The sequence below is a fragment of the Anabrus simplex genome, chromosome 5, assembly GCF_040414725.1.
Source record: "Anabrus simplex isolate iqAnaSimp1 chromosome 5, ASM4041472v1, whole genome shotgun sequence".
Classification (NCBI taxonomy): domain Eukaryota; kingdom Metazoa; phylum Arthropoda; class Insecta; order Orthoptera; family Tettigoniidae; genus Anabrus; species Anabrus simplex.
Window position 1 is genome coordinate 189,781,183 of NC_090269.1, and position 14,730 is coordinate 189,795,912.

A 14,730-nucleotide genomic window follows, 5' to 3' on the forward strand; every position below is an offset into this window, starting at 1 on the left:
AAAGTGAGGAGCCTGGCACAAGTAAGTGAAAGCAATGCCAGGACTCAGCTTAGGGCCCCATGGTCGCCAATCCACGCTCCAAAGTTCAGAGCCCCTGGGGCCCCTATTAGTCGCCTCTTACAACAGGCAGGGAATACCGTGGGTGCTATTCTACCGCCCCCACCCACAGGGGGAAAGACAAGGAGGGATAGAGTGAGAAATACAGATATATGAAAAGAGCTAAATGTGCCAAAACTAAATGGCCAATTGGAACAGAACAGATTGAGGTGGTTTTGACATGTCAAGCAGAAGAAAGAAGAAAGATTCCCAAGACAAGTATTGGAAAGACAGATGACCGGGAAGAGAGGACGAGGAAGACCAAGATTACGATGGATGGTCTCTGTGAAGAACAGCATAGGACAACGGAACCTGTGCTGGATGAGGGATGGTGGAGAGACAAGGCAAAGTGGAAAAGAACCATATTTTCCCCCACCTGGTGTCACCAGGAAAAGACAGAATGATGTTTCTGTGTGAAAGTATTCCACTGTGGACTATTATATTGTGATATCAACATGTGTTGCGTGTATGCAATTTTGGGAGTTGCCAGACAAATACTACATAAATATTGACATGATAATTCTGCTGTCGCAGTTGCGACTAGTTTTGGTACCTTACAGCCTATTATTATTATTATTATTATTATTATTATTATTATTATTATTATTATTATTATTATTATTATTATTATTACACCACTTTTCACATGCTGATGGAGCTTCAGGTGCAACCTGTCATACACGTGCATTTCGCTCTGTTTTACAGATTGATGCCCTTTCGTATGCCAACCTTATGTTTAGGGATGTATTCACTATTACGAATTTCTCTGGTGGTTGGTAGTGTGTTGTGCGTGTATGAAGAGGTGGGACAAACGTATACCCAGTCCCCAAACCAGAGGAATAAACCAGGTGCAGCTAAATTCCCTGACCTGGCCAAGAATCGAACCCATAACGCTCTGAACCGAAGGCATCAATGCTGACCATTCAATAATAATGATGATGGCATGTGACTTCCGGAGAGGCCTGTTGTAGGTCTTTTGAATTGACTCCTGTGGATGACCTGTACTGATGCAAGTGTAATGGACTAGTGTAACTTTGAAACAATTCTCTAACCCATGGGTAAACAATGGAAATTTCGAGCTTGATGATAATAATAATTGTTGTAACGGAGGTACACCTGCCCCGTACATTTAAATTAAGCGCCTTGGATAAGGCCGTCTGTAAAGTAAAGTTTGAAATGACTATTGCAAGAAGTTTGAACATTTCTCAACAGATGTCGCTACTATAAACTTATGCTGTGGCATCTGGTGTGAAGATGAACTATTAAAATTCAAGAGTAATTTTGTATGGTAAGGTTTTCTAAACTGAATTGTTTATACTTCGTTTTCGGTGTGTTAAAGTTTACAACACTTCTGTCCCTTCCGGCCAACTTAATATCTTGGCCAATGAAAATTTTTTTACATTTATTTTTTGGCCAATCAAACCCTTCTGGTATTTGTTTGATTATCCAATAAGAATTAGGGGTGTGTCGGGCCTTAGCCCCGAGTTTTCTAGAACTTTCCCCTCTACTATAAAAGCTGGCACCTTTCAGACCAAGTTGTCTTAGTGCTCGCTTCAGTCTAGTGTGTGTTCGTAACGTAGACGGGGGGGGCACCTTTTCCATCTTCGGGAAGTCCGCCAGCTCAAGGTAATGGCAGATCCAGTTTAAAATCTGATAGTCTTTCAAAGTTATCTTCAGAGGAAGGTTTCAAATCTTTAGTAATGTAACTTCATTTTCTAAAATATAAATTTCAAAGTGTAAATTGTAAATTTCAAACAAACCAAAAGAACTTAACCGAAATCAGTAAATAGAGAGTGAGGTACCCGCTCGTATTTCCTCTCAACTTGATTTTGATGTAACTATGATTTCGTAAGCAATTCTATCTTGTAATTTCTGTAACTTAGGCCCGGTTTCATCAACACATGTTAAATATATACTAACAAGTAGTTGGTTAATACGGAGTTAGAAATTTAACATCGTGTTAGGTTTCTTGCGTTTCATCAAACTTTTCTTGTGAAATGTTATCTAATCGACTGTTAACTCTCCCAATATTGCGAACTGGTGCGAATCAAGGAGGCAGTGGTACGAACATGCTGTTTTACAACGCGCTCCGATGCGCTTTTGTTTGAGCACAGCTGTAAACTGTGGTGCGTGAAGTGAAACGGAATCGTAATTCTAATTTTTCCTCCTTCGAAAAAGAGTTGTTAATTGAATTAGTTAGTAAATATATATAAGTTATTGAGTGCAAGCGCACAGATGGCTTGACGATAAAATAAAAGGACGAGGCGCGGGAAAAGTCCATGAGGGTTTCGATGGGATAAACAGATACTTTTTTTAGTGGGTATCCGCTGTCACCTAACAAAATCACTTCGTTAATTGTCCCACTTCAAACTGTGCTCCGATATGGGAGTTATTAAATATTGTATTGTCGTGTGCAGAACCAGACCACCTAGCAAGTATATCCCTGATTTGGAGGTTAGGCTCACTAATCACCTGAACATTAACATTAACTGAGAAATATCCCTTTCGATTACGATATATTTCGGCCCAATTGCCTCCAGGTGATTGGATTCTTACATGTGTGCAATATATTGCACATAGAACAAACACCAGGAAAATGGCTTATTTCATAGAAGTCGCGGATAATTTGCTGATGCTCTTCTACTGAAGGGAATGTTATATCCCTCCTTCTCATGGATCCTATTGCTGCAGACACTCGACAAACAACTCTATTAACAGTGGCTTTAGAAATTCCAGCATTGTCCTGGCCATTATGCGAAAATAACCAGTAGCAAAAACTCGTAATATTATCAGTACCTGCAACATTGGAGAAAGAGGTAAGTTTCTCTTCGTAGGATATTCTAACCTCACTTGAATTTCGTCAACAACCTTAGCAACGACTGTTTTCGATAACCTGTATCTATGAAGAAATTTCAGATCCGTCAAATTTTCAAAGTCATTACGTCGCTGAACTCTTCTTCGATCAGGATTGTTTTGTAAAAGATCTAAATAGAGCGATTCCGCCTCGAAAGCGAAATTCACAGCAGCCATTTTGGAACAGGTTGCTAAATGCTAATGTTAGCCATTTAACATTGGAAATGGCTGATGTTAACTTTAATGCGCAGTTTAACATTTGTTAATGTTAACATTTGTTGATGAAACGCAAATTTTCTTAAATCGTATGTTAAAATGATTTAACACCTTGTTAAGTACTAACATGTGTTGATGAAACCGGGCCTTAAAGTATTTTTCTCCATCTAGTCACCTCAGTAGTATAGGCTTAGCCTCGGTAACATCGGGCCATAGGCCCAAACAGCGTTTTATGCATTTAATATAAATTTCTAGGAGTGCAAGAGTTCGCCTCCTTACCATTTTGGTTTTTGGGCCAGTAATTGAACATTTTGTTTTTTCCAAAGGCCCTGTAGAATGGGTACTTGTTACCCCTGTTTAAGTCCATTTATTTCATGTTAAAGGTATCAGTCTGTTGAGCAGTTAAGACAGTGAATACTGTTTAATTTTGTTAAACGTAGGTTGTGTCTTTGATAGGCCTGGAAAGTATGAATTTTCAGAAATAGATTCCTGACTGTGAATTGATAGAGCAAAGATGCTCTTACTTTTGGTGTAAAAACTGGGAGATCCATCTCCTTAAATGTTGATTGAATGGAGTTGTAGTGCTCAAGGAACATTTGTAATTGGGAGTTTCAAGCTGAGCTTGTAAAATTGTTTGATCATTCTAGATTGTATTTCTAGCTCAAGAGCTAAAATACCTGATTTTCTTGGCAAAGTAGAAAGTTTGAAAAAAACTAAAGGAGGGGAAAAGGTTAAGAAAAGAAATAATTCTGCCAATTTTTAAGTTTTATTCAATCTTCCAATTTTTGTATATCCACCCATTCATGCCCGCACGTTCTTTCACTGCTGCTCTCCATAATATTTTTGTAACAATTATTATAATAATTAATATTATGACTTGTGAGGTGTGGCTATGAAGTTTTTACATGTATCAGTATTAGTAGAAAATGAGATTCATCTTGAATATTAATTGGGAGGTCTATGTGCCCAACACGGCAGTTCTCGACAAAGCACAGCTAAATAGCATTGAGGCAACAATCATTTCTCATCAGCTGAGATGGTTAGGCCATGATCACCGCATGGGTGATACCAGGCTTCCCTGCCAAATTCTTTATGGTGAACTTTGCTCCGGCAGTAGACCTCATGGGGCCCCTCTGGAGCTTTTTAAGACCAGCTGAAACACATTATGAAGACAACTGGTATAGATATACAGACATGGGAAGAATGTGCTGTGGACCATTCACTGTGGCGGAACACTATATCCACCACTGTCAACTTGTTTGAAAGAAAATGCCGCAGACATCAAGAGGCCAAGCAACAAGCAAGGAAACTCTGTCATTTACAACCCCGCCCTCCTCCATCCGTTCAGTGTAAATTGTGTGGGCATATGTTTTATGCCATGATTGGTCCGTTTAATCATCAGACACATCCATAAACTGAGTTGAACTGGTCAATGTATGCAGGAAGAAGTTATATATACTCGGATCGAGTTACAGCCGACAACAACGATGATTATTATGTACGTGGTCATGTCTGGGCTTTATTTGGTACAAATTGTGGTCTTATTATTTGTGTATTGTGTGTGAGGTTATGTTACGACACGTTTACTTGTATGTGTATTAATATGATTTCATTTAATGTAAGAACATGTAATTAATAGTATATAATTTATTATTATCTGTATATATGATGTATAAATCCAATTTAGTGTTGTGCAACACACAGTAATAGTCCAGAACAACGTATCTTAGGCACTAGAAAGTTGCAGAAAAATCCATTCATTGTAAATAGGCTATTGGAGACTCTTGAAATTACGAGAAACCATGTTGTTTCCTATTCTTCTGGAAGCCTGGCCAGGCAATGTACCAGTTTATTGTCCCCTTTTCCAGGGTCACTCAGTCGGCAGAGCGAGAGTCCCAACGGTTGGAACGTTCGCAGAGCCGTCTTTACTATTTCGGGACAGACCTTTTAAAATTTATATTTGCAGGGCTATAGGTGACATAGCATAATGAAAATCAGAACAAAACAACAATGACATTTTTAAAAATAAGTCTGGACATGCAAATATAAATTTTAAAAAAATTAATAATATTCAATTACAACATAATATGAATGCTTCTGGATTTGTTAACATGAACTTATTTACATTGCATGCCTTTGCTTTCCTTTCATTTCAATCCAATGTTCCTTGAACTCCTTTGTGATAATGCTTCTGGTCTAAACCGTTAATCTAACAAACTGCAACATTGAACAGATCACATAATATTAGCAAAAGTATCGTTACAATCAATATTACTACATTTGATTATTCAATTATTCAATATTTATTTAACAAATAAATTTTTTGAAAATTATTTCAACATATTTACAAATTCTTGGTGAATTCTTACAGATTAATTCATACAAACTCTTACGAAATTCTTTGGTAAATTCTTTGGCAAGTTTCCCCTTCTTCTCAGATTACGTCCGACTGTATCCCTATATTTTATTTTCAAATAAACATCCATATCCTAAGTTACTTATTAGCTGAATAGTAGAGTATCTCATAAATAAATGTGCAACAAATTTATCAAAATTCACATAACAGGCGTACGTGAAAAATCACCAAAAGAAATCCTACAATTAGAAATACACTGATAAACTATCACGCAATCATAATCTCCCCAATTATTTATGCAATAAATTTTATTATCGCACAAAGTTCATTATTATTATTATTATTATTATTATTATTATTATTATTATTATTATTATTATTATTATTATTATTATTATTATTTATTATCTCTCCCTTCTGGGTTATGTTGAATACCCTTGCATAATAATATTCATAGATCATGGCAATGAATAACATGATGACATGCAATAAATGACCATAATTAGATGAACAAAAATAATCACCACCTTCAGTTATGGATGCTTTGAAGAATACACTCACTTAGCCTCATGGAAAAATTACTAAGCCTCTGCATTACGTAGTACTAGTTGTTGAGCATTATATTATTATTATTATTATTATTATTATTATTATTATTATTATTATTATTATTATTATTATTCCCTGAATGACTGATTATATTACCATAATCACAAATATCTTCTCGATTAACATGTACCCTAGCAGTCATCATGTTGTCGATTATACTCATAAAAATCATCACACAATTGTCACTCGCATTTATATCTCAACATCACTACGTTTCCTAATTATCATTATTATTTCCACGATTATTATTTTTAAGTGCACCATCTCGATGAACTGCCTATTGGCTAACGGCTATCACAATTCCCTTTTAAGGTCGGAATTATTTTCAAGGTATCATTCACTATCGATGCTTATGTTAAATCATTGCTTTAAAGTTGACTGATAAATTTTTATTATTATTGTCATGAATTTTAATAAGATCTTTCATTATTATTATATTATTATTATTATTATATTATTATTATTAGTATTATTATTATTATTATTATTATTATTATTATTATTATTATTATTATTATTATTATTATTGCCTTCATTTCCCAGTAATCCATTTTGAAGACCTTTACTCTCATACCCTCATGAAATTCACCAACAAATGAGGATTAATCAATGAATCAGTACAGTGTTTGTTCGAGAGTGTAGTAGTCAAATGTTCAAAATGGTGGTTTATTGATGTGTGTGTATAATATATATAAGTTGTAAATAAAATAGTGTACAGAATTGACAGCATTTTGTGTGGGCGTCCTTGTAGGTACATCAGTAAGTCTATGAGAATGAGGCCCTACCTAAGATAAAATCTAATGTTCAGGACAACACAAACAGCTAGTTCCCGAGTCACAGGAAATAATCAATGAAGGTTTAAATTTTGACATGGACAAGAATCAAACCTGAGATCCCATTGACTAAAGGCCAGAATTAGATTTCTGCCAGGAGGTCTGTTGAATTTTAATTGATATTGTCAGTTAAACATCAAATGTCACCAGAGATCTTTCACATGCTGACATACAACATAATGCTGATGAACTTTCTTCCGCCATTCAATACAGAGGCCAGCAACACTCCACCACTGATTTACAGAGGGAGCTATCATGTTATAATTTGCTTTGCATATAGTCATTAGTTTACACTAAGGAACTCCCAGCCTTGTCAGTGCAATGTTACGTATCATAGAATATACAAATGAAATGGGTTAAAATACCTTAACAAGAGTTCTGTTTTAAAACTTCTATTTCTTGGAAACATAGCTGAAGAGCAGTTATATCACTGAAAGAGAAATGTAAAACTTGAGTACAGTAAACAGTTTCCAAGACTGGCAGGCTATTGCATTCCACTTTCATTTTTGTGGATTAAGCAGGTTAGAAGTGCATAGATAATACGGTGAATTGAAATGAAGTGGCTTCAAGAACATTTTTCTTTCGTTTACATATTATACAAGAGGAGCTGATGCAGTTATGAAAAATCGTAGTGCACCATATCCTGTCCTGCAATCCGGCTAAACTCAGGGTAAAAGCGCATGGTTATGTTCGATAAATGGGCACAACAAAATCTCTAACTTAACTTATACTAAAAAGTATATGGACAGGAAATATGGAAACATAACATTTGAATGAGACACACGTTAACGGGTATGATGGATTTATTTATTTAAAAAAAAAAACATAACTTCAGTTCATACTAATATTAATGAAAAGGTTGAATTAATGTAAAGTTGACACCAAATCGGTCCTAAAAATGTGACGCACACAAAAATCAATCACATGACAGCAAAATAACTATACAAAGAAAAGGTGGATAATGACCCGTAAAACATATGTTTCAGAATTTAATACATGGAAATTTGATTCGTGTTACTAATTTGATGGTATAAACTGTGCCAGCTAAATTTCTTAAGCTCACTGGGGTAGCTTACACAATTGGTTGGGCCTGTCGCCAATAATACATCTCGCAAACGAGGAAAAAATCTCTCAAATATATACGCATAGCCACTGCTTTTATAAGCAACTCCCCGGCTTGCTAATTAACACACATACAAAATCACAGGTCCCAGTAGCAAATATAGCACTCTCGCCTTTTTCATATATATTATCCCCATCAACATCCCTCTGGCATATCTAACCTCGCATTTCACATATCCATAGTTCGATCCCATGATGTCCCAGAACTTGCCTCCTTCCCAATATAAAAGATCCTGCTTTATCTCAATGGTGCACACAATTGTACCGCAGATCTGGAAGTTTAATGCACAGACACACAATCTAAACTAATGATGTACTAATTGTTCTGACATTTACGCAACAATGAGGTCATACAGCCTATTTGATATTATAAGAACTCTACCCAAGATCTCTATCATAAACAAAGTGAAGAAAAATAGAATACACTAAGCAAACAAAAAAAAAAACTACATTATCACTAACCTAATGGTTCATGTTTGTGGGTTACTGTAGTCACGTCCTAGTTCGTGAACCATGGGCAACGGCTGAGTGGCCTAGTAAGTGGTCCTGAGAGTCGGGATACCAGTTGCTATGGAATGGGAGTGGGCATCTCGGACATATTCTGAGTCGTGGCCCTCCTTGTGCTTAGGCGGCTAGGACTACACAATTCACCGGTGGTCCATAACCCGTTAGAGGAGAGATCCTCACTTGGACTATGTGCAAGTAGGGCAGCATCCTGCTTCATGAATTTACCGAGCTCAGAACACTTTAAGCAAGCCTCGGACCTATGGGAGTAATGGAGTCCCACTCCCATTTGACAGGCGAGGAACTCCTTGGAAACAACGTGGCGAACAAAATGGAATTCGATGGGGAGCTATCAATATTAATGGGGCTTATGGAAGAAAGAAGGTAGAACTTGCTGAGTCAGCAAAGAGGATGCATCTGGATGTGCTACGAGTAAGTGATATTCGGGTAAGGGGAGATAAGGAGGAAGAGATAGGAGATTATAAAGTGTACTTGACGGGTGTTAGAAAGGGAAGGGCAGAGTCTGGGGTAGGGCTCTTTATCAGGAATACCATTGCACGCAACATAGTTTCTGTTAGGCATGTAAGTGAGCGAATGATGTGGGTAGATTTGTCAGTAGGAGGAATTAGGACAAGAATTGTGTCCGTGTATTCACCATGTGAGGGTGCAGATGAGGATGAAGTTGACAAGTTTTATGAAGCATTGAGTGACATCGTGGTCAGGGTGAACAGCAAGGATAGAATAGTGCTAATGGGCGATTTCAATGCGAGAGTTGGGAATAGAACTGAAGGATACGAAAGGGTGATTGGTAAATGTGGGGAAAATATGGAAGCTAATGGGAATGGGAAGCGTTTGCTGGACTTCTGTGCTGGTATGGGTTTAGCTGTTACGAATACATTCTTCAAGCATAAGGCTATTCACCGCTACACATGGGAGGCTAGGCGTACCAGATCCATAATAGACTATATCTTAACAGACTTTGAATTCAGGAAATCTTTTAGGAATGTACGAGTTTTTCAGGGATTTTTCGATGATACAGAACATTATCTGATCTGTAGTGAACTAAGTATCTCTAGGCCTAGGGTGGAGAAAGTGAAATCTGTCTGCAAACGAATAAGGGTAGAAAATCTCCAGGACGAGGAAATTACACAGAAGTACATGGATATGATTAGTGAGAAGTTTCGAACAGTAGACAGTAAGCAGGTTCAGGATATAGAAAGTGAATGGGTGGCATACAGGGATGCTGTAGTAGAAACAGCAAGGGAATGCCTAGGAACAACTGTGTGTAAAGATGGGAAAAGGCGAACATCTTGGTGGTATGATGAAGTGAGAGCAGCCTGTAAACATAAAAAGAAGGCTTAAAAGAAGTGGCTCCAAACAAGGGCCGAGGCAGACAGGGATTTGTACGTAGATGAAAGAAACAGAGCGAAACAAATAGTTGTTGAATCCAAAAAGAAGTCATGGGAAGATTTTGGTAATAACCTGGAAAGGCTAGGTCAAGCAGCCGGGAAACCTTTCTGGATAGTAATAAAGAATCTTAGGAAGGGAGGGAAAAAGGAAATCAACAGTGTTTTGAGTAATTCAGGTGAACTCATAACAGATCCCAGGGAATCACTGGAGAGGTGGAGGGAATATTTTGAACATCTTCTCAATGTAAAAGGAAATCATCATGGTGGTGTTGCAAACAGTCAAGCTCATGGGGAGGAGGAAAATGATGTTGGTGAAATTATGCTTGAGGAAGTGGAAAGGATAGTAAATAAACTCCATTGTCATAAGGCAGCAGGAATAGATGAAATTAGACCTGAACTGGTAAAGTATAGTGGGAAGGCAGGGATGAAATGGCTTCATAGAGTAGTCAAATTAGCGTGGAGTGTTGGTAAGGTACCTTCAGATTAGACAAAAGCAGTAATTGCACCTATCTATAAGCAAGGGAACAGGAAGGATTGCAACAACTATCGAGGTATCTCATTGATTAGTATACCAGGCAAAGTATTCACTGGCATCTTGGAAGGGAGGGTGCGATCAGTCGTTGAGAGGAAGTTGGATGAAAACCAGTGTGGTTTCAGACCACAGAGATGCTGTCAGGATCAGATTTTCAGTATGCGCCAGGTAATTGAAAAATGCTACGAGAGGAATAGGCAGTTGTGTTTGTTTCGTAGATCTAGAGAAAGCATATGACAGGGTACCGAGGGAAAAGATGTTCGCTATACTGGGGAATTATGGAATTAAAGGTAGATTATTAAAATCAATCAAAGGCATTTATGTTGACAATTGGGCTTCAGTGAGAATTGATGGTAGAATGAGTTCTTGGTTCAGGGTACTTACAGGAGTTAGACAAGGCTGTAATCTTTCACCTTTGCTGTTTGTAGTTTACATGGATCATATGCTGAAAGGTATAAAATGGCAGGGAGGGATTCAGTTAGGTGGAAATGTAGTAAGTAGCCTGGCCTATGCTGACGACTTGGTCTTAATGGCAGACTGTGCCGAAAGCCTGCAGTCTAACATCTTGGAACTTGAAAATAGGTGCAATGAGTATGGTATGAAAATTAGCCTCTCGAAGACTAAATTGATGTCAGTAGGTAAGAAATCCAACAGAATTGAATGTCCGATTGGTGATACAAAGCTAGAACAGGTCGATGATTTCAAGTATTTAGGTTGTGTGTTCTCCCAGGATGGTAATATAGTAAGTGAGATTGAATCAAGGTGTAGTAAAGCTAATGCAGTGAGCTCGCAGTTGCGATCAGCAGTATTCTGTAAGAAGGAAGTCAGCTCCCAGACAAAACTATCTTTACATCGGTCTGTTTTCAGACCAACTTTGCTTTATGGGAGCGAAAGCTGGGTGGACTCAAGATATCTCATTCATAAGTTAGAAGTAACAGACATGAAAGTAGCAAGAATGATTGCTGGTACAAACAGGTGGGAACAATGGCAGGAGGGAACTCGGAATGAGGAGATAAAGGCTAATTTAGGAATGAACTCGATGGATGAAGCTGTATGCATAAACCGGCTTCGGTGGTGGGGTCATGTGAGGCGAATGGAGGAGGATAGATTACCTAGGAGAATAATGGACTCTGTTATGGAGGGTAAGAGAAGTAGAGGGAGACCAAGACAACGGCTTCGGTGGTGGGGTCATGTGAGGCGAATGGAGGAGGATATATTACCTAGGAGAATAATGGACTCTGTTATGGAGGGTAAGAGAAGTAGAGGGAGACCAAGATGACGATGGTTAGTCTCTGTTTCTAACGATTTAAAGATAAGAGGTATAGAACTAAATGAGGCCACAACACTAGTTGCAAATCGAGGATTGTGGCGACGTTTAGTAAATTCTCAGAGGCTTGCAGACTGAACGCTGAAAGGCATAACAGTCTATAATGATAATGTATGTAATGTATGTATGTCACTAACCTATTGTTCCCCTTTCCTCCCATCTAATTAAAATATATGTACTTCACAGAGGATAAATGTATACCAGCCCTGAACAAATTTACATTAATAAAACTGAACAAAACAAATGCCACTCTGGCTTACATTTAATCACTGAATATTTAATTTGGAAAATCCCTAAACTAGTGTATTTATATCCCATAAAACATGCTTAAATGGACATAGGAACTTACCATTTGCAGCTACTCACTATCAGCAGTGAATCATACTGTATGTCCGCTGTGTCACGATTTGCCTTAGCCCATCATGACAGCAATCATCAAGGGTTGAACAGCCATGGTCTCGAATCTTGGTACTGCCATAGTTATCTTCCTCTTGTTCCTGTAAACGTCTGTAATGATGCTATATGTTCAGGCTCTTCTTCACCACATGGCATGAACGTGCACAGGATACCCATCTTAATGCTAGGCTACAATTGGCTTAGCCAACGCGCAAGCTTTAGTCCAACTTGTGCGTCATTAATTTAAGGGAACAAAGGCTAATCAACATCAGTCCTTCTCAGCAGTTAACTATATGCAGAAACGCACACGTTATTTTGTGACTTGCGAACACGTACCGAATATTTGTGTTAATTTTAGCATTAATTATACTTGAGTTTTCACTCGCAGGTCTTGAGTACTAGTTTCTCAGTTTAACATATTTATTAAAATCTGAACTATGCCAGGCTGCAATTGGCATTTCAAAATAGTTAATGAAAGTCAAGATAGAAGTACCTATCTCTAAAGTACTGTTAGTCACAAAGCAAATACTGACAAATAAGTTCTAAAATGCGCACACAGCATGTAGCTCGAATTTGAAATGCACAGTGAAAATAGCAACTGTCACGGAGAACGACATGCATTGCGTGCAGCAAACTGAATGAGATTTCTAACGAATGAGAATGAGAGCGCTTCCCCCTCTACGGAAACTTACATAGTCTTACAGAGCGGCCGTTGCAGAAGGTAATTCCCCAACAAAGAGAGAGACTGGCCTCCTAACCATCGACTGAGTCCCAATGGACTCTCGTTTAAATGAGCATTATTATAATAGAGCACAAGTAACCATTTTTATCACTTACAGGTAGATGGAAATTCAGTTCTCACTTTCTCATCATTTCAGACCTGTGGAATCTTAGCTCATTGACTGATACATCGGTTTAAATTCAAATAATCCCATCCTTGGGGAAACAAAGTTTGTTGTTTGTACCAGGCGAGTTGGCCGTGCGCGTAGAGGCACGCGGCTGTGAGCTTGCATCCGGAAGATAGTAGGTTCGAATCCCACTATCGGCAGCCCTGAAGATGGTTTTCCGTGGTTTCCCATTTTCACACCAGGCAAATGCTCGGGCTGTACCTTAATTAAGGCCACGGCCGTTTCCTTCCAACTCCTAGGCCTTTCCTATACCATCGTCGCCATAAGACCTATCTGTGTCGGTGCGACGTAAAGCCCCTAGCAAAAAAAAAAAAAACAAAGTTTGTCAGCCGGATGTAGTTGTTTAGTGCTTCCCCACGTTCAAATTACCACCTCCCTAGCTCGGCGGTTGGATTTGAAAGCTAGAGAAGGGGTCTACATGACTGGATACATAGCCAACGGCTCAATTCAAACTTGAAAAGCTTCTTCGTACCGGAAATATACTGGGTCCATCTAGCCTATGTCATGGCTCTCCAGGCTTCCTGCCTTTATTACAAGCGTCTTGAATATGCATTAAATAAAATATTTGCACAGTGTTATTGATAATTGAGGCATATGCTGATATGGCTCAATAGGATTTTGGTAAGGAAATGGCAAAAAAGAATTTCAAGACAGAACTGATTTTGGTACATTTTAAGCAGAGATGCAACCTTTTTATATTGCACTAAACAAGGTGAATCACCTGAAGTGGGTGAAAAGAGTGCCTAACACAAGAAAGAGCCAGCTCCTATCACATTTTTTTCTGTTAGGAAATTTAAAAAGTAGGAACCATTTATAATACAATTTAATTTGACACGTTCTGTGGTACCTACTTAATGTAAAGTGATACAGTGCTTAATTCTAAAAATAATAAATTTATAGAATTGTGTTAGTGTGCTGTTGCTGTAATAGATTTTAGGTACAGAAATTTGTTACCCTTTTCAAGTTGATGTCCATGTTTGTATGAATACGAGCAAAATTGCATTTGTATTCCAATTTTGCTTTATGCCGCAAAGTAATATGGAATGAATAGTGATGATTTATCAGAAGTTGATTGTAGAACTGTCAGTATTATTCTTGATTGCAGATACCGGCGTGAACATCCTGATGCAGCAAAAGGCAAACCTGGCGAGGAATTCCAAGAATTTTTTGAATCTGACAACCAACGTGAACTGCGTCAGATCTTCACTGGGCAGAGCCAGATGTTTAATGCCTTGCGAGAACTGGGCCGTAAACTAGATGAGGTTGTTGGTCGTCAAGAACGTACTCTAAGTCTATTGTCATCTGTACAAACAGGAGGAGTTCCTGCCCAAGGTAAATGGGGCTTTGGATTCAACACACACATGCAATGCCTTAAAAAAATGTTTTTAAAAGACTTTCTTGAGCTTTCTTTGTATTTCTGGAGTCACTAGCACCACTGGGCTCGTTTTTGATTTTGGCTGGGTTTTCTAATTCTTCATGACTTTCCAGGTGAACATTACTACCAGAATTTACCTGGAATCAGCAGTCCAGGTGGAAAGCCAGCAGTTGAGAAACTGCACTAATCACACA

General features: G+C 38.2%; 1 protein-coding gene across 1 annotated transcript in view; it reads left to right on the forward strand.

Annotated features, from left to right (window-relative positions):
- Window positions 1–14,730, forward strand: part of ergic53 (protein ERGIC-53) — a 202,836-nt gene that overhangs the window by 139,246 nt on the left and 48,860 nt on the right. The window contains exon 8 of the mRNA XM_067147234.2: window positions 14,267–14,493. Within this exon, the coding sequence (XP_067003335.1) occupies window positions 14,267–14,493 (227 nt within the window). The remainder of the gene's footprint in view (window positions 1–14,266; window positions 14,494–14,730) is intronic.